General features: G+C 38.8%; 1 protein-coding gene across 1 annotated transcript; it reads left to right on the top strand.

The window, feature by feature from the left end:
• Positions 1 to 1688: 1688 nt before the first annotated feature.
• LOC131930538 (uncharacterized) lies at positions 1689 to 4234 on the top strand (the record flags this gene model as incomplete). The annotated part of the gene is made up of 2 exons (XM_059287072.1): positions 1689 to 2237; positions 2319 to 4234. Coding segments are annotated over 2 exons (2465 nt in total), but the record flags the coding sequence as incomplete, so codon positions are not given.
• Positions 4235 to 19036: the final 14802 nt, after the last annotated feature.

The following is a 19036-nucleotide window of genomic DNA, read 5'->3' as shown; positions in this document are numbered from 1 at the left end:
ATATGACACACACACACACACACACAAAGAGCAAAAACAAATCACATTGTGACAAGCCCTCTATCAGTTCTGTTATCTTAATCTTTTTTTTTCCTAAATCCACCCCCTCTCTCTTCCAACCCACCCCCCTCCCCTACCAACCCACACCTTTAGCCCCCCCCCCATATTGTATTTCCTTTTGTTTTTTATTCCTCCATTTTTTTTTCTCTCCCCGGACCGGCACTAATTTGCCTTGAAGTGATGCAACAGTTCCGGTGGCTCTATTATAAGGCGGGAGATTGATCCATTTGACCATCCCAGGCTCCATCCACCATACCGACCGACAAGGCCATCGATATTTCTCGCTATAGGGAAAACTTGAACCGTTTCCGTCTCCGCCTTTGATAGAACTCTGTCTTTGTTCTAATTAATGTTGTTGTTTTTTTTTAGTTTCCATGACGAAAAAAAAAATAAACATCTTTGTTAAAATTTATAATCTTGTCAAAATAGAATGGAGATTTATAGTCTGTGGTGTTTTATGATTTGAAGTTATTATGACAATGAACCGCGTATTGATTTTTACTTAAGACCGCGAAACTATTTTAACACTAACCCGTGATTTACGATTAATATTTTGACAACTGAGATCCATAAGCACTTAACAGTATATAACAACATATACGCTAATTAGAAATACGAAGTACTTTGTCCAGTAAGAAAATGAAATAGAAGGGGGAAAGGGGTGACACCAGACCAAAAAAAGATAAATTATTGGACGGGTGAGGTGACACCCTTAGTTACAACACCGTGTGACACCCGACCTAGTTACGACACTGCCAACAACCTTAACATTATAATTAACGATAACTCTGTATTAACTAAAAGAAGGGACTAAACTTTCGTATTATCACAAACTCAAACTACACACCACGTTATAGTCAAACTATGTTTCAATGAAAGGACTCAAATTACAAATTTTACATACTCTTAGCTCACCATTAACTCTTTATCAACAAAGAGAATCTTATCTACAAGTTTCACATACTCCTCATTCATAGATTGACTTTTACCACATACATACCATAAGCCATATGTCGTACTTCCAAAATACAACACAATTTTCGACATAAACACATATTTACTTCACATTTACAATAATATCACCAAAACAAAATCGCAAGATTTCATTAAGTTGCGTATATTCACAGGCTACGCACTTTCAGGATATTTATTTCATAATATTTGTACCGCATTCTCTTCACATTATCAATATACAACATCTACCCACGACACACCATGTGTGTCCCCGTCTTTCAAACATATCTCCATCAAAAACATATCTGACCTTATCTTACAAACTCTCTCCCACACAACATATCTGGCCCCATCTTTAAACAAATGAGACCTCGATTTTTAAAAATCTGATCCCATCTTCCAAATAGCTAATCCCAACTTTAAACATATCTGACCCCATCTTCCCAATATCTCACCGCATTTTTCCAATATCAGACCCCATCTTCAAATATCTGACCACATTTTCCAAATATTTGACCCCATCTTCCAAATATCTTACACCATCTTTAAACATATGGGACTCAATCTTCATATAGCTGACCCCATCTTCCAAATATCTGACCACATTTTCCAAATATCTGACCCCATCTTTAATCATATCTGACCCCCATCTTCCCCCATCTCCCACCATCGAGAGAGCCGGCCCCCCAACATCGTGACAAGACTCTCTAACAGTGAGAGCCATCTAGAGAGCCGGCCCTTCAACATCGTGACAAGACTCTCTAACAGTGAGAGCCATCTAGAGAGCCGGCCCTTCAACATCGTGACAAGACTCTCTAACAGTGAGAGCCATCTAGAGAGCCGACCCTTCAACATCGTGACAAGACTCTCTAACAGTGAGAGCCATCTAGAGAGCCGGCCCTTCAACATTGTGACAAGACTCTCTAACAGTGAGAGCCATCTAGAGAGCCATCTAGAGAGCCGGCCCTTCAACATCGTGACAAGACTCTCTAACAGTGAGAGCCATCTAGAGAGCCGGCCCTTCAACATCATGACAAGACTCTCTAACAGTGAGAGCCATCTAGAGAGCCGGCCCTTTAACATCGTGACAAGACTCTCTAACAGTGAGAGCCATCCAGAGAGCCATCTAGAGAGCAGGCCCTTCAACATCGTGACAAGACTCTCTAACAGTGAGAGCCATCTAGAGAGCCGACCCTTCAACATCGTGACAAGACTCTCTAACAGTTAGAGCCATACAGAGAGCCATCTAGAGAGCCGGCCCTCCAACATCGTGACAAGACTCTCTAACAGTGAGAGCCATCTAGAGAGCCGGCCCTTCAACATCGTGACCAGACTCTCTAACAGTGAGAGCCATCTAGAGAGCCGACCCTTCAACATCGTGACAAGACTCTCTAACAGTGAGAGCCATCTAGAGAGCCGGCCCTTCAACATCGTGACAAGACTCTCTAACAGTGAGAGCCATCTAGAGAGCCGACCCTTCAACATCGTGTCAAGACTCTCTAACAGTGAGAGCCATCTAGAGAGCCATCTAGAGAGCCGGCCCTTCAACATCGTGACAAGACTCTCTAACAGTGAGAGCCATCTAGAGAGCCGGCCCTTCAACATCATGACAAGACTCTCTAACAGTGAGAGCCATCTAGAGAGCCGGCCCTTTAACATCGTGACAAGACTCTCTAACAGTGAGAGCCATCCAGAGAGCCATCTAGAGAGCCGGCCCTTCAACATCGTGACAAGACTCTCTAACAGTGAGAGCCATCTAGAGAGCCGACCCTTCAACATCGTGACAAGACTCTCTAACAGTGAGAGCCATACAGAGAGCCATCTAGAGAGCCGGCCCTCCAACATCGTGACAAGACTCTCTAACAGTGAGAGCCATCTAGAGAGCCGGCCCTTCAACATCGTGACCAGACTCTCTAACAGTGAGAGCCATCTAGAGAGCCGACCCTTCAACATCGTGACAAGACTCTCTAACAGTGAGAGCCATCTAGAGAGCCGGCCCTTCAACATCGTGACAAGACTCTCTAACAGTGAGAGCCATCTAGAGAGCCGACCCTTCAACATCGTGTCAAGACTCTCTAACAGTGAGAGCCATCTAGAGAGCCATCTAGAGAGCCGGCCCTTCAACATCGTGACAAGACTCTCTAACAGTGAGAGCCATCTAGAGAGCCGGCCCTTCAACATCATGACAAGACTCTCTAACAGTGAGAGCCATCTAGAGAGCCGGCCCTTTAACATCGTGACAAGACTCTCTAACAGTGAGAGCCATCCAGAGAGCCATCTAGAGAGCCGGCCCTTCAACATCGTGACAAGACTCTCTAACAGTGAGAGCCATCTAGAGAGCCGACCCTTCAACATCGTGACAAGACTCTCTAACAGTGAGAGCCATACAGAGAGCCATCTAGAGAGCCGGCCCTCCAACATCGTGACAAGACTCTCTAACAGTGAGAGCCATCTAGAGAGCCGGCCCTTCAACATCGTGACCAGACTCTCTAACAGTGAGAGCCATCTAGAGAGCCGACCCTTCAACATCGTGACAAGACTCTCTAACAGTGAGAGCCATCTAGAGAGCCGGCCCTTCAACATCGTGACAAGACTCTCTAACAGTGAGAGCCATCTAGAGAGCCGACCCTTCAACATCGTGTCAAGACTCTCTAACAGTGAGAGCCATCTAGAGAGCCATCTAGAGAGCCGGCCCTTCAACATCGTGACAAGACTCTCTAACAGTGAGAGCCATCTAGAGAGCCGGCCCTTCAACATCATGACAAGACTCTCTAACAGTGAGAGCCATCTAGAGAGCCGGCCCTTCAACATCGTGACAAGACTCTCTAACAGTGAGAGCCATCCAGAGAGCCATCTAGAGAGCCGGCCCTTCAACATCGTGACAAGACTCTCTAACAGTGAGAGCCATCTAGAGAGCCGACCCTTCAACATCGTGACAAGACTCTCTAACAGTGAGAGCCATACAGAGAGCCATCTAGAGAGCCGGCCCTTCAACATCGTGACAAGACTCTCTAACAGTGAGAGCCATCTAGAGAGCCGGCCCTTCAACATCGTGACAAGACTCTCTAACAGTGAGAGCCATCTAGAGAGCCGGCCCTTCAACATCGTGACAAGACTCTCTAACAGTGAGAGCCATCTAGAGAGCCATCTAGAGAGCCGGCCCTTCAACATCTTGACACGACTCTCTAACAGTGAGAGCTATCGCGACAAGACTCTCTAACAGTGAGAGCCATCGTGGCAAGACTCTCTAATAGTCAGAGCCATCTAGAGAGCCGGCCCTACAACATCGTGACAAGACTCTCTAACAGTGAGAGCCATCCAGAGAGCCATCTAGAGAGCCGACCCTTCAACATCGTGACAAGACTCTCTAACAGTGAGAGCCATGCCATCACCCCCACCCTGCCGGGACGCTGCCCTGAAAGTGTCCCGTCCCAGGGAATATGGGGCTCCCCAACGACCGTTTGACGTAATTGATCGCTGAACCCGAGGTTATAATTTTCCCGTGTCGCGGGTCCCTGGGTCATTCATCGAATCAAATGCCGGGCCTGTAGCTCAGGCAACGAAAATAAGGTAAAACAGAATCGATACGGTCCGGTATTGGAGGCAGCGAAACTAAGGTAGAACGGACTAGATACGGTCCAGTATCGGAGGCAACACAAATCAACAGAATCGATATGGTCCTGTAAAGGAGGTAACAAAAATCAGGGAAAAAGAATCGATACGGTGCGGTATCGGAGGTAACACATGTCAGGCAAAACAGTATCGGTACTGTCATGTATCGGAGGCAACAAACATCAGGCAAACAGCATCGATACGTCATGTATAGGAGGCAACGAACAATAGGCAAACAGTATCGATACGGTCATGTATTGGGAACAACACAAATCAAACAAACAGTATCGATCCCGACCTGTATCGAAGGTAACAAAAATCAGGCATATATAATCGACACCTGTCTGTTTTCACGGCGCTGAAAATAAGTAATTTTTTTTGTTTTTGTTTTGTGTGGAGTTGAAACAAGGTCTTTTGTTTTCGCTAAAACGTCTTGTACTTGTTTAATATTTACTGATCATACAACAATATTAAGATGAAAATAATTTTGATGGAGTTGGTGTATATGGAGCTTTAAAACTTGATGAAGGAATGAAGGTCACAACGTTAAGGCAGATCACCATAAACAGACAACCAGGAGAAGACTATCTTGAACAGACCATTATTAGACGGTCATCACTAGAAAATAATTATTAGGAGAAGATATCTGTGATATCAAAATATATTAAAAGGCCATTAGGCAAAGATCATTATTAGAAGGCCATTAGGCAAAGATCATTATTAGAAGGCCATTAGGCAAAGATCAATATTAGAAGGCCATTAGGCAAAGATCATTATTAGAAGGCCATTAGGCAAAGATCATTATTAGAAGGCCATTGGGCAAAGATCATTATTAGAGGCAGACCAAGAAAGTCCTGGAGACGTGACCTGGAAGAAGACACCAAGAAGATTGGATACACATGGGGAAAGCTCTTGTCAGCGGCCTATGTCCCAGTAGGGACGACAGGCAAACGTAGCGTAACATTAGGAAAAGAGATCTCCAAATATCTTTCTAATAATGATCTTTTCCTAATGGCTTTTAATAATGATCTTTTCCTAATGGCTTTTTAATAATGATCTTTTCCTAATGACCTTTTAATAATGATCTTTTCTAGATGACCATCATGACAAGATAATTATTAGAAGGCCAACATGACAAGATCATTATTAAAAGGTCATTAGGACAAAATCATTACTATTAGGCCATCAGGAGAAGATCATTATTAGGCCATAATGAGAGGAACATTCTATCAGGCCTTAGAGAGATTACTTAATAGAGCTTTTCATGTTATTCTAAATCTAAAACAAGCAAAAACAGCAATTTTCTTTTAGTGCTGGCCAGCTATAAAAAAAAAGTGTTAGAACTTTGAGAAACAAAATACCGTACCCTTACAGGTTGGGATGAAGTATGTTGCACTTAAAAGGAAATAAAAACAACACGTGTACTGCTGGATAAAAGTTATGTAATTATATAAAATATTTGCATTCATTAGGGACTCTGAAGGATTTTTTTTTCGAATTTTCAAACAATTGTTATGGTAAAATTAAATTAAAATTAGCAATTAAATATAATGGTATTTCACCATAAAGAATATTTTGAACATTCGAAAAAAAATTCTTGTGTTTTCTGTAATAAAACGAACCCGCTCTTTAAGGGTTTACTAAAAAAAGCAGCAATGATTATATGATCAATATATATGTTTTTTTTCTTCTTTTTCAAAAGGTTGTTTTTTTCAAGATGGCCGCCGTTGCGGTGGCAACTATATTTTCCGAAAAGTCCCTGTTGCATGTAAATATTTTCCATTAATTACCCTAACTTTGATATACACAAATACATAAATAATGCATATTAATTAAGACGTTATTTCGGAGCCTAACCCCTTTATTACATAGATGAAAAAAATTGTACATATTTCATATCAGACACACAGTATATGGTACACATATTTCGTTCATGGCACTAATTGTAGCTTTAGTTATACAACAAAGACTCATTTGAAAAGTACTACCAATGCACATTTCAATTCATTTTTTTTTATACAGAACGTTAAAGGAAAGAAAAAAAACGTAAAAACATTGTTATAACTGCCAACAATAACCATCTTGTATCGGTCTGTTGTGAAACGTAAGCAATAGATCTCCAAAAAATAAATTGACTCGCACACACACATACACATACGTATACACACAATCACACACGTACATACGCACCTACACATCCATACATACACACACATTTACACTTACACTTACACGCCACACAGACACGCAGACACACGTCACACGCGTGACACACACACACACACAAACACACTCACAAACACAAACACACTCACAAACACACTCACAAACACAAGCTCACACACAAACACACTCACAAACTCTATCCCAAACACACCAAACAACAAAGTTCCAGCCGTCTAAATCCGGACACCGAGAAAACGGGCACCAAAATCTTGCCATTATCTCAGACTGCAGATACTCCCCAGAACCAGGGGGGGGGGGGGAAGATGGTGGGGGGGGGGGGCGTCCCCAAGCCGCGCGCTCATTAGGGACCCTAATTGCCGATAAATAGCTCAGCCCTCGGCGAAGAAATGCAAGGCAAACGAAATCTTTTAGCCACGTCCTCGTGAACACGCTAACACCCGTCGGCCAACCCCCCGACTACCAACCCTTTCTGTGAGTTTAGACAACCACTTGAGATGTTTCTTTCAGTTTTTTTTTTATTTCTCTCTGGCACTGTCTCTTCAGGTTTAGAGGAACCTGTTCAAAGTAGTTGTTTTTTTTATTAAGTTTTAAGTATCACTAATTTGATTAGCGCGTTTAAATTAAGTAATTAAGATTAATTAAGAGATTCATTTATACATATGTGAGTGCTGCTTTATTTTCAAATCAATTATTAAATAACGAGTACTCGTCATACTTTGCTGTGATCTCATAAGAAATACAAATATGATCCTACAAGTAAATCGTACTTACCCCACCGCATCCAATAAACCCTACGAGCCCCCTCCCCCATTCAAAACTAAACCCTACGAACCCCCACCCCAACCAACAATACTACTTCCCCACCCCATCCAATTAACCCTACGCACCACCACCCCACCCAACGATAAACCCTACGAGCCCCTACCCCAATGAACAGATCCTACCTACCCCCACCCAACATATACTCAAACCCCAACCCACCCAACACATCATACCTACACTCAAACTTAAAGCTGATGCTACAATCATATACACAAAAAAATATTTTTTATTTTCAATTTTCATTATCATCGACCCCCCCATCCACAATCTTAAATAAACAATCAGCATGTCCGGTTGGATCTATTTAAGATCGCCATCCCAATTATCAAACCCTTAGCATCCGCCCAACACATCATTCATCAAGTTTAAAAAAAAACAACAACGCATCAACAACCACTCGCCACACTGCAGGTTCTGATTGGGATAATTAACAAAGAATGTAATCAGTAAAACCCCCTGCCTCTTCAATCTTCATTATTACGCAATGACGACAATATAATCACATATGATTCTTAAAAAACATAACTTCAATATAATCACACACGATTGTTAAAAAACACTAACATGCTTAGTTTTTTTGCTTGGAGCCTCCATATTGCTAAAATGCATTGCTTTTAAATTACGAAGTGACTGCTCGGAAAAAGATTTTCCGGCAGAAAATACGAAACTCAATGGGTCTGCGCATGCACAGTGACCTTAATAGCCGCGCTAGAGTTAGGGTTTGGGCTAGGTTTAGAGATAGGGATAGGGATAGGAAAAGTGATAGGGATATGGTTAAAGATGGGGTTAGGCTTCTACGGTTTATTTGTAAACACACGCATGCGCAGTAACACAGAAAACATAGCCGCGAAAGAAAGGCAGTTTCTCTCCATCTTTTTTCGACTAGAATCGGCCTTTAAATTATTCTTGAGATATAGAAACACAAATTAAAATACACGCTGGATAGGCCCGTGTTATAATGCTCAGGAAAGTGGTGACACAATACTACGGTTTTGTCCGGGCTTGTTCGTGGACTGAGGCAGAAAAACCGGAAGCGAATCTGGCTTTAAGGATGTGACGCGTATTAAAGCACAGCCTTAAAAGGAAATCAAAGTGTCCGACCATTTTTTTTTTCATTTCAAGTTTGGTGGCATTCGAATCTATAAAATAACAACGGAAGAGTTCTTTTTTTAAATATTTTTTCCATTTTTTGAAAGTGGTTTGTTCTTATAGCCATTTTAGCTACGCGGTTTTGAAATCGTGGTTTTTATAGTTGAGAATTATGGATAGTTATGTTTCGATTTGGGTAGTGGGTTTTTAACTGTTTATCCGAATACGATGTGCTATTACATTTTACATAATGCAACTAATTAGATACTCCCACTCTAGATGATTATATAGATTTTTGTTTTACTTAAAAGCCCACGCTCAAGTTGGATGAATTATGCATTTCTTGTGTGAAAATATATTATTTTAAAATTTAAAATAATATTAGTCATATTTCCATTTCCTGCATAACTGGATTGAAACAAAACCATTGAGTACGAGATATTTCTTTTTTTCCGGAAAGTCATGTTGTGTCCAAAGTACTTTTGTTGTGTTTTAGATCAGTTTAAAATAATAGCTTGTGTTATAGCATAGCACCAGTATAGCAATGTAATACTGGGGGGCGGGGGTCGGCGTAGTCGGGTTGGTAGAGCTCATGGTTTAAAAACCGTTAAGTCCCGGGTTGATTAACTGTTTTTCTTGTTTCTATGATGAAACGATTTTTTTTAAATACACATAATACCTAATTACATAATCTGATTACACAAGCGTCATATGATTACACCAGAGCCACCTGATTACACATGCGTCACCTTATAAATACGTTAACCCGAAAGTCTCGAGTTCAAATCCTGGTTCACGTCAATAGAACGTCCCTGAGTCCACCCAGCTCTGATGGGTACCTAACTCACGTAAGGGAAAGTAAAGGCAGCTGGTCATAATACAGAACCTACTATATATCTTCATATGACAAGGTCACAGAAACAGGTGAACTCTACTTCATTTGCCCAAAGGACCGTCTGATTCGAAAAGGGAACGTTACTACTGTTCGTTATACCTTACTGAATTAATGAAAGATGTTTTATTTTCATTATAGATGGCATTTGTTCTTACAAAGTAGGGCATATTTTACCAGCTAACCTACTTCAAGAGGATTTTTTTAAAAATAGCTACACTGAGACCTATGACTGGGTTCTAGAAACAATTTATTCAAAGGCGAGCAACGACATTCAGGAAGTGGACAAATGGTACATCTAAACGAAAAAAATGATCAAAGTGGTTTAGTTAAAAGTACGCACACATTCAAATATCTAATGCTGGCATTAAGTTCTTAACACGCAGCGTTAGTTTAAAAGCTCAAATATTTCTTACGAGCCGGCCCGCGGCATAACATACGCCGCTATTTAGTTGTTGTTTTTTCTACTTTTCAGTAATTCATAATTTGTGAATTCGACAGTACCAACGCTGACACTGAAAATATTTCTTTAAAACACTATAAGTAGCTCGTTAAGGACCATAACCACCCCCCCCCCCTTCCTCCCCCCCCTCCTCCCCCAACGTTTAAAATCGTTTCAAACTAAATTATCTGATCCTAATAGCCGTCACTAAACCCGACTCCACGAAGGTAAACATAGCGTGAACCACAGCTCACTAAGACCATGTAGGGGTGGGGATGGTAGGGAGCGCGTTTACAGCTTGTTTTCTAGCGTCTCCCAGAAGAGAATTATATATATAGATAGATAGATACTCTTTTAATAAACGCTTTTATTCCTACATCAATGTGCTAAGTAGAATCGATAGTGTATCGGTTTTTTAATATAATAATAAACGTACACAAGGGTGGGGGGGGGGGGGGAATAGAATGGCGTGGCCATATGGTAGACAGCTTGACTGCTAACCCGAAAGTCTCAGGTTCGGATCCCGGACTCGAAGTCAGTCGGACGTCCCTGAGCCCACCCAGCTCTGATGGGTACCTGACTCACGTTAGGGAATGCAAAGTCCGCTGACCACACTAACATTTCAAGAAACAGATGGACTCTACTTCCTCTGCCCCACGGACTGTTAGTTCCACAAGGAATCGTTCACCGCTTGGCCATTTACTGCCGTCCCTCAACCACTCCCCCCTCCATCTTACCAGATTGATTTGAATACTGTTTTGCCTTGAAACCACCCTGCAGTAATATAAACAAAACACCGATGCTATAGCGACAAAGATAAATACTTCACCCCACACCAATAACATCCGCTCTTTCCCTCCGCCCATTATCTCAAGAAACACCATTAGTTGTGAGAACAGGGAGATAATTCAAATCATTTAAAAAAAAAAAGTAAAAAAAAAATGCTAAGCAATTTTTGCATGACAGAGTACCATTTTCTCAACTTCCTTATAGCTAGCGTATACCTAATAAAGACAAGCGTTAAAATCCAGATAGAAGTATTTTATGCAGTACTTTGTACAAGTAGACATGAGACAAGTACAACATCGTATAACGGGTGGTGCCGGTTAAGCGAACGTCTGTTATTCCAGACGGTCCGGGTTGAGACAGGCGACAAAGCGGGTCCGGGCAGTGCCAGACGGTGTTGTTCCCATGGACAGCGTTCAAACGCCTGTCCATTTGGTGTGCACAAACCTGACGGGCCGGGGGCCGGGCGGGCGGTCGTGTAATGTGATTTTGATGTCGATAATTGCCCGGCTGAGTTGTCGTTCTTAACCTGGCATGTTTTTAGACCGCTGCGTTATTGGGTCTAGTTGCTTTTGGGGGGAGAAGGGGGGGGCGATAAAGGGTTGAGGTGTAGGGGTGGGGGCTTTTGAGGATGGGGGAGTAAAAGGAGGGGGTATTGATAGTGTCAAGATAGCTCATTATGGCGCAGAAGATTTTTTGCGTGTACAAATTCAGAATCTTGAAACATTTTTTTTTTATCCTTCACATTTTCCTCTTCTGTTTTATAAATCTATATTTGAATATCCAAGTTTTTGATGAGCCCAATGATGTTTGCATAGGCGGATTGGGACCCCTAGGATGCAGTATAAATTAATAAACCCACGTTCATCCTGTAGTTTGTAGGATGTGGTATTTCTTAAGAAATGTGTATGGTGGAAAGGCTATTCACAACTATTAACAACCATGGCTGTGTTGGGGGCCTTGGTATGTCTATCTACATACAAAAACGTAAAAAATAACTGACTTTGAGGTGTTTTTAACTCAAATGGTATAGACGGTTCCGAGAAAGATGCGCAACGGAAAAAAGCGCAAACAGAAAAAAAGCGTAAACAGAAATTTGCACACACAGAAAAATGCGCAAAGAGAAAGTTGAACACCTTTCTGGTCACCGGTATAGACACTGGTGTGAAGAGGATAATACAATAATTTATAAGAATAAAAAAGCAACTTTAAATCATGAAGTGATGTCCATTTTTTATAGTGATGTGATTTCCCACTAATCTCCCCGCCCCCTACCCCGGAACACATACATTGCTCTCACCGCATGACAATATAGAAACAAATATATATTCTGTAAACAATGTATACTTTAACCAGTGTCAGTCCCCACCCAGAAATATATTTTTCAGTGTACCAACTGCGAAAATTTAAAATACCCTTCCTACCTATATTTCGCAGAAAAATGTCACTATGTCCAGGTAACTTTGTGATAATGGTCTCACCTACAAAACATATCTGGCATAGCCGTCAATGTCACTATGTCCAGATAGTTTTGACTGGCCTAAACTTGGACTTGACACATCTTGTAAAATCTGCCTCAGTAATAATTATTTTTTTCAAATGAGAAGACCAGCTTCGACACAACTTTCGTAAGACATACAAATCATACAACATACAAATCACATATAACGATACAAATCACACACGATGCAAATCACAAAAGACAACACATCACACAAGTCATACAAACCACACATAACGATACAAATCGCACAAGGCGACACATATCATGAAATACATCACGACAGACTTACTTACACACAAAATGCACCGACCCAGACGTCTAGACGACATCACATAACCACATTCTCAGTAGTTACAACCACATGCGCCAGGTACTTAAAAAATGGCGTCTAAAGAAATAAAGCATCGTTCAGCAAGTCCGCCAACCATAATAAAATAAGCCGCAATTCCACATAATACTCAAATCTATCCGGACAGCCTTGTCATGCACGTGATTGCTACCGGTCACATTCGAGGCCGTATAAGAACTTAAAACGGAAATGGTTTGGGCACTCAAGAGGTCAGCTGACCTTAGAACTGGTGTTGTGAGTTGTGCTTGACACTTGACCTTGGTCAAGGTTCAGCACCTGATGTGGGAAAAACAAGAAGACGGTCGAACATTACCTGAGTATCGATTACATGAGTATCGAATATACATAATACCTGAGTATCGAATATACACCATAAAACATGAGTATCGAACTGAAAAGTTACGGAAGTATCGACTAGACACATGTTACATGAGTATTAAATTGACTAATTACCAAAGTATCAAGCAGTCACATACTACCTGAGTATCGAATACAAGCATACTACCTGAGTATCGACCTTAGTATTGAATCGACAAATTACAAAAGTATCGACAAGACACGTTACCTGAGTATCGAATGTACAAAATACCTGAGTATCGAGTAAACACATAATACATGAGTATCGAACTGAAAAGTTACGGAAGTATCGACTAGATACATATTACATGAGTATTAAATTGACGAATTACCAAATTATCGAGTAAACTCATTACCTTAATATTGAATCGACAAATTACAAAAGTATCGACTAGACATATATTATTTGAGTATCGAATTGACTAATTACCAACGTATCAAACAGTTACATACTATCTGAGTATCGAGTTAACGCTCATTGCCTGTTACTTAAATACCTGTCTTTTTGAAATTCCGATCACCGAGGAAGTATTTTCAACTTTTCTATTCAAAACAATTAAAGACAAAAAATGTAACACGGACCTTGTATACAGTCATCCACATAGTCAATGTTAGCAAGCCCCACCTACAGGTTATAAACACTGCAATTTCTAATTTGATGAACCCCGATTGGAAATATATTTACGCTAACAAATTCCCCTTGAATTATGTCACTATATTGTTTAAAACACCAGTTAAGCGTGCAGACTACCAGAGTTCGAATCCTGATTATTGGTAGAAGATGATCTACTACATTTTCAAGAACTGCGACAGGAAATTAGAAATCGATTAGGTAAACTATGATCCCTGTGTGATCAGCTCAGATCACTACAAATTACCGCCCCTTGACGATAAAAACAAGGCGTATGCTCCAATGACAGATGCATTAAATTACACAAAACAACACGACAAACACACTCGTATACGCACAACAAGAAATACAAAAAAAACTAATTAGCAACATCTCGAGGCTGTAGTGTTTTGTCATCGGGCTGACATTTTGACAAGGCTCCCAGATGACAGAAGATGACATCTGTCATTACTTCCTGCTTGCCTTGTCAGACAAACGCCGGCATGTTTGTCAGATACAATGTTGATGTTTGTTTCGTAAGACGCGGGCTTTTTTTTTATGTCTTTACACCGTGTGTTGTTAAGTTTAAATCTGAAATGTGAAAATAAAATAGTTAATGAGGAATAATATTTTCATAATATTTCTGGCGAATCGATTGCATGCAAGTTGATTAGAGACAAATGGAATGCAGATTAATGATTGCAATTAGGTAATATATATTAGACGACAGAAGAGATGGAACAAATCAAATTCAGCCTCAAAACACTTCAGGCGATCTAACTGATGGGTAGGTTTATTTCTTAAATTAATGAAACAATATTAGATGAAAAAAAAATATTTTTTTTTACATTGCTTAATATATTTTTAATTCTTTTTTTTTAACTAGAAACCCAGACATTTAATTTCTGTTAAAGACAAACATATATTCACATTTCTGTTAAACACAAAATTAGACATTCACATTTTCTATTAAACATAAATCTAGATATTCACATTTCTTTAAAACATACACTTAAACCTTCTCATTTCTTTTAAAGACAAACTTAGACATTAACATTTATGTTAAACTCAAAACTAGATATTCATATTTTCTTTTTAACATAAATCTAGATATTCACATTTTCTTTTAAACATAAATCTAGATATTCACATTTTCTTTTTAACATAAATCTATATATTCACATTATCTTTTAAACATACACTTAAATCTTCACATTTCTTTTAAAGACAAATTTAGACATTCACATTTCTGTTAAACACAAACTCAGATATTCACATTTTCTATTAACCATAAAACTAGATATTCACATTTCTGTCCGCATCGAACCCAGACTATCACATTTCTGTCATACACCAAACATTCACATGTTATGTTCGATACAAACTCCGACAGTACCGGAAATGAACAAGCAAAATCTGACCTTCTTGTCTTAGACACGTGCCACCCCCCCCTCCCCACCCCCACCCCCTACCCTCACCCGGGCAGTGGCAGCTCGCCGGGGGTACCCACAATCCCCTGTAACGGTCTCCCCTCGGTCCTTGCTTCACTTCCTGCGGAACAAATTGAAACTCATCGATTCGATGTTTATCACCGGCCACCGGTCCCACGGCGAGCCAAAGGCCACTAATCTGGCCATCGTGTCCGGCCAACACGGTGATCACAATGGCGGGCCATTTTCTGACCAAGGGAAAACTGCCAAATGTAAAAAAAACGACTAAATGAAGCTGTAATGGAATTTGAAGAAGAAAAAAAAATTGAAAATAGAATTTTGAAGAAATGACATGCGAACATTCTGAAAACCGGATTTTTAAAGCTATTTTTAGAGATGAAGAATTACCCGTTCTATTTTTAGCACGGTGACGTCAAAGCTTTCTTAGCTGCAGACATGCAACAGGATATTTAACGAACGTTTCATTCTAAAATTAGAAGTTAATTGAACACGTTAAAACATTTTAAATATTCTCCCCCAAGATGAATGCTTTAATTTAAACACAACAAAAACAGACTAATGAGGCTCAATCTAAAGCCATGAAAACGTTTAGAAACTTTGGAAACAAATGATAAATATTTTCAAAAATATTTTTCTTTAATAATGTTTGTTGTGGAACTTTTATTCAACCAAAATAAGCCAATCACCCAGATTAATAGAAGTATCCTCGAAGTTTCCGATTGACCTAATGTACAGCTTGCAATAGACTTATCATCCAGTTTAAATTAGACTTATCACTAAAGGTTCGATAGACAATAAACCTAACATACAGCTAACAATAAACCTAACATACAGCTTACAATAGACCTTAGTTACAACTTACAACAGACCTAACATACAGCTTACAACGGACTTAACACACAGCTTACAATGGACATAAGGTCTAGCATACAATAGACCTAACATACATCTTATAATAGACCTAACATACAGCTTACAACAGACCTATCATACAGCTTACAACAGACTTAACACAGCTTACAATAGTCCTAACATACAACCTACATCCATACTACATAGACCTATCATCTAAAAGAAATATGGCTCCATAGTCTAAAAGACCAATGGATGATAGCGCTATTGAAATCTAAGCACAAAGCCTGGGCCCTAAGATGAGAGAGCCAGATGTTGCCATATATCAGACCCCCTCTCCACACAGCTAATAGACCCAAAGGACAGGACGTTTCTGGTACAGTTTGGAATCAGCAGTGTCGCAGGAGCTTCCGAAAGGAAATCAGAGTTGGTAATACCTATCATGTACATGAACTAAATTATTAACTGTTTATTTCCAGAAATAAAGATTTTTTTTTTAAATTATGTTTTTTACTTCAGTCACATAACTATGAACAAAAAAAAATTAAGCCATTTCGGTTTAACATTTCTAGTAGTGCCTGATCTACATTCAACATAACAAGATAACGGAAGTACAATGTGCCTCCTCCTTGCATTAGTCCCATAATTCCCTGAACGGATATCAACATACTGTTTAAAGATCAAAGAAAAATCAGCCTTTTATTAACATCTTAGTGAACTCATTCACATCCTTTGATTCTTTACCATTGATCAAATCACATATCCGGGAAACATTTTTTTACAACTTCTTAATAAAAATTACCTGTTTTAATAAGAATAACAAATAAAAGGCGAGTTGAATAAGTTGTGTTTCAACTCTGCTTGCAAAAAAAACAACACATTTTTATTTCGCCAAAATAAATTAAAGATAATTTGAAAATAATTATATAATCCACTTTAGCCTTAAATTAAGTTCCACGCGTGTAATCTAATATCTTAATCACTAGTAATCATTCCTTTAATCCATTCATAATCTTTAAATCTGATTGATGATCTCGAAAAAAAATATTTAAAAAAATAAAAGAACATTATTATTTTTGATCTTCAATCATTAGCACGGAGTGAGGACAAAAGTATTGGCATGTATCGATGAAGCTTGGGGTGGGGTATCGATTTTAAATACTGGAAAAGGGAGAGCATCCACGGAGAATTGATTAGGGTGCTCGATAATTACATTGGTGTTTCGTTTCCAACTCGAGTTGTTATGTTATTTTTTTTTTAAACTTAAAGAATGAGCAGGAAGAATCTGCCTCTTTTAACTATGTGTTGCAGAAATGTCATGGTTTTGTGTTTTAATGAGGTTTGAGAGGAATGTCATGATTTTCTGTAGTAATGAGGTTTGACATAAATGTCATGGCGTTCTCTACTGTAACGAGGTGTGACGGAAATTTCATAATTTGGTGTTGTCTTGAGGCTTGACAAATGTCATGATTTTCAGCCTTTATGAGATTCGACATAAAGTTCATGATTTTCGGACGTAAATAGGTAAAATATAAATATCATGTTTCCTGTTTCTAAACAAAAATCACGAAAACAACCATAAGACAATTTTCGATGAAGATGTTGTTGTCTCTTTTACTAGCCGACCCTATTGTTTTGTAAGAAGAACTGAATTTATTGCAATATTCGTGCTCAATAACAAAATATCATACCAGCTTCGTGAATGTAGGGTATATCTAAGTTAACATCATTCGTTTAATTACTACAACAGCTTCTTGTATGTAGGGTATATCTAAGTTAACATCATTCGTTTAATTACTACAACAGCTTCTTGTTTGTAGTATATGTCTTGAGTAACACCTCTCAACTAATTACTACAGCAAACACGGCAGTAACGCACCATCTATATTGACCTACCTAACAAGTAATTTTCTGTAATTATCTATGAACATGGGAGAGAACTCGGGATAATTATAATTATTTCCGGACTTTTTCCGTTGTGCTGATGTAGTCAGAAGAACTTGAGAAAAATGACGGCTAGAGTGTCGTTTGGTAGTGTAATGAATAAAAACTAGATAATTAAAAGAGTGTTGAGAAATAATTTGGATTATATAATTGTTGTAATGGACGCGGAAACACTTTGATTACATAGAATAATGTTATATATTATATAATAGTTTGATAAAATAGATTTGTAATCCGTCAGACCTCCGTGTTTGTAATATTTGCATCATTATACCATGAAAAAAAATAAAAAATTATACCATGAAAAAAAAAAATACCATGTAGAAACCGAGTTTGCACACCTTATTTTAGTCTAGTCTTATGCCATTTTATTTTCTCTCTTTGATTATTATATATGCAATTGATGTTCATATCTTTGATGCTGTGTAAAACTATCAAACAAATTACTATTACTGATTTAAATGTTTAAAACAATTGATTAAAAAAACAAACTGTTTGAGGACTGTATAGATATAGATGTTTGAAAGAGAAGAATGTTTGCTTTGATGTGTCTCGTTGTAATAACATAGCTTTTCCGATTGCTTAAAATTTGTATCATTTTAATTCTCTGTAATCACAAATTTATTTCAGCTCTACTTAAAAACCCAAATTCTACACCGCCCCCCCCCCCCTCCACCTCACCCACCACGCCGAGGGAAAAAAATCCCTTGAATCATCATTTAATTACACATTTGCATTTTCTTGTTGTTTTTTATTTATTTTTTTAATTTTTTTTTTACATTTAGACGTTTTGTATTAGATCTATGTATAAGTAAACCATCTTAAATGAATGAAAGCAGGCTACAAGTAAAAAAGAAATATTACTATTGTAAATCTGTATCAGTCCTCACAAGCCGATGATGAAAACTGTAATACTAAAGCGAACACACACAACTGACGCTGTAAATTACATATCTGAAGCCAAAAAAAAAAAAAAAAAGAAAGAAAGAAAGAAAAAGAAGAAAAAAAAAAGACAGAGAAAAATTACACCATGTAGATCAGGCGAAAAAAAATATACATATAAACCATGTAGATCTAGATCCATTTAATTACACATTTGCATTTTCAGTTTCAGGTTGGTTTATT

The sequence above is a fragment of the Physella acuta genome, unplaced genomic scaffold (genome assembly GCF_028476545.2).
Source record: "Physella acuta isolate Inbredline_101_S28 unplaced genomic scaffold, ASM2847654v3 ptg001797l, whole genome shotgun sequence".
Taxonomy (NCBI): domain Eukaryota; kingdom Metazoa; phylum Mollusca; class Gastropoda; family Physidae; genus Physella; species Physella acuta.
This window is presented reverse-complemented; position numbering and strand designations above follow the sequence as displayed.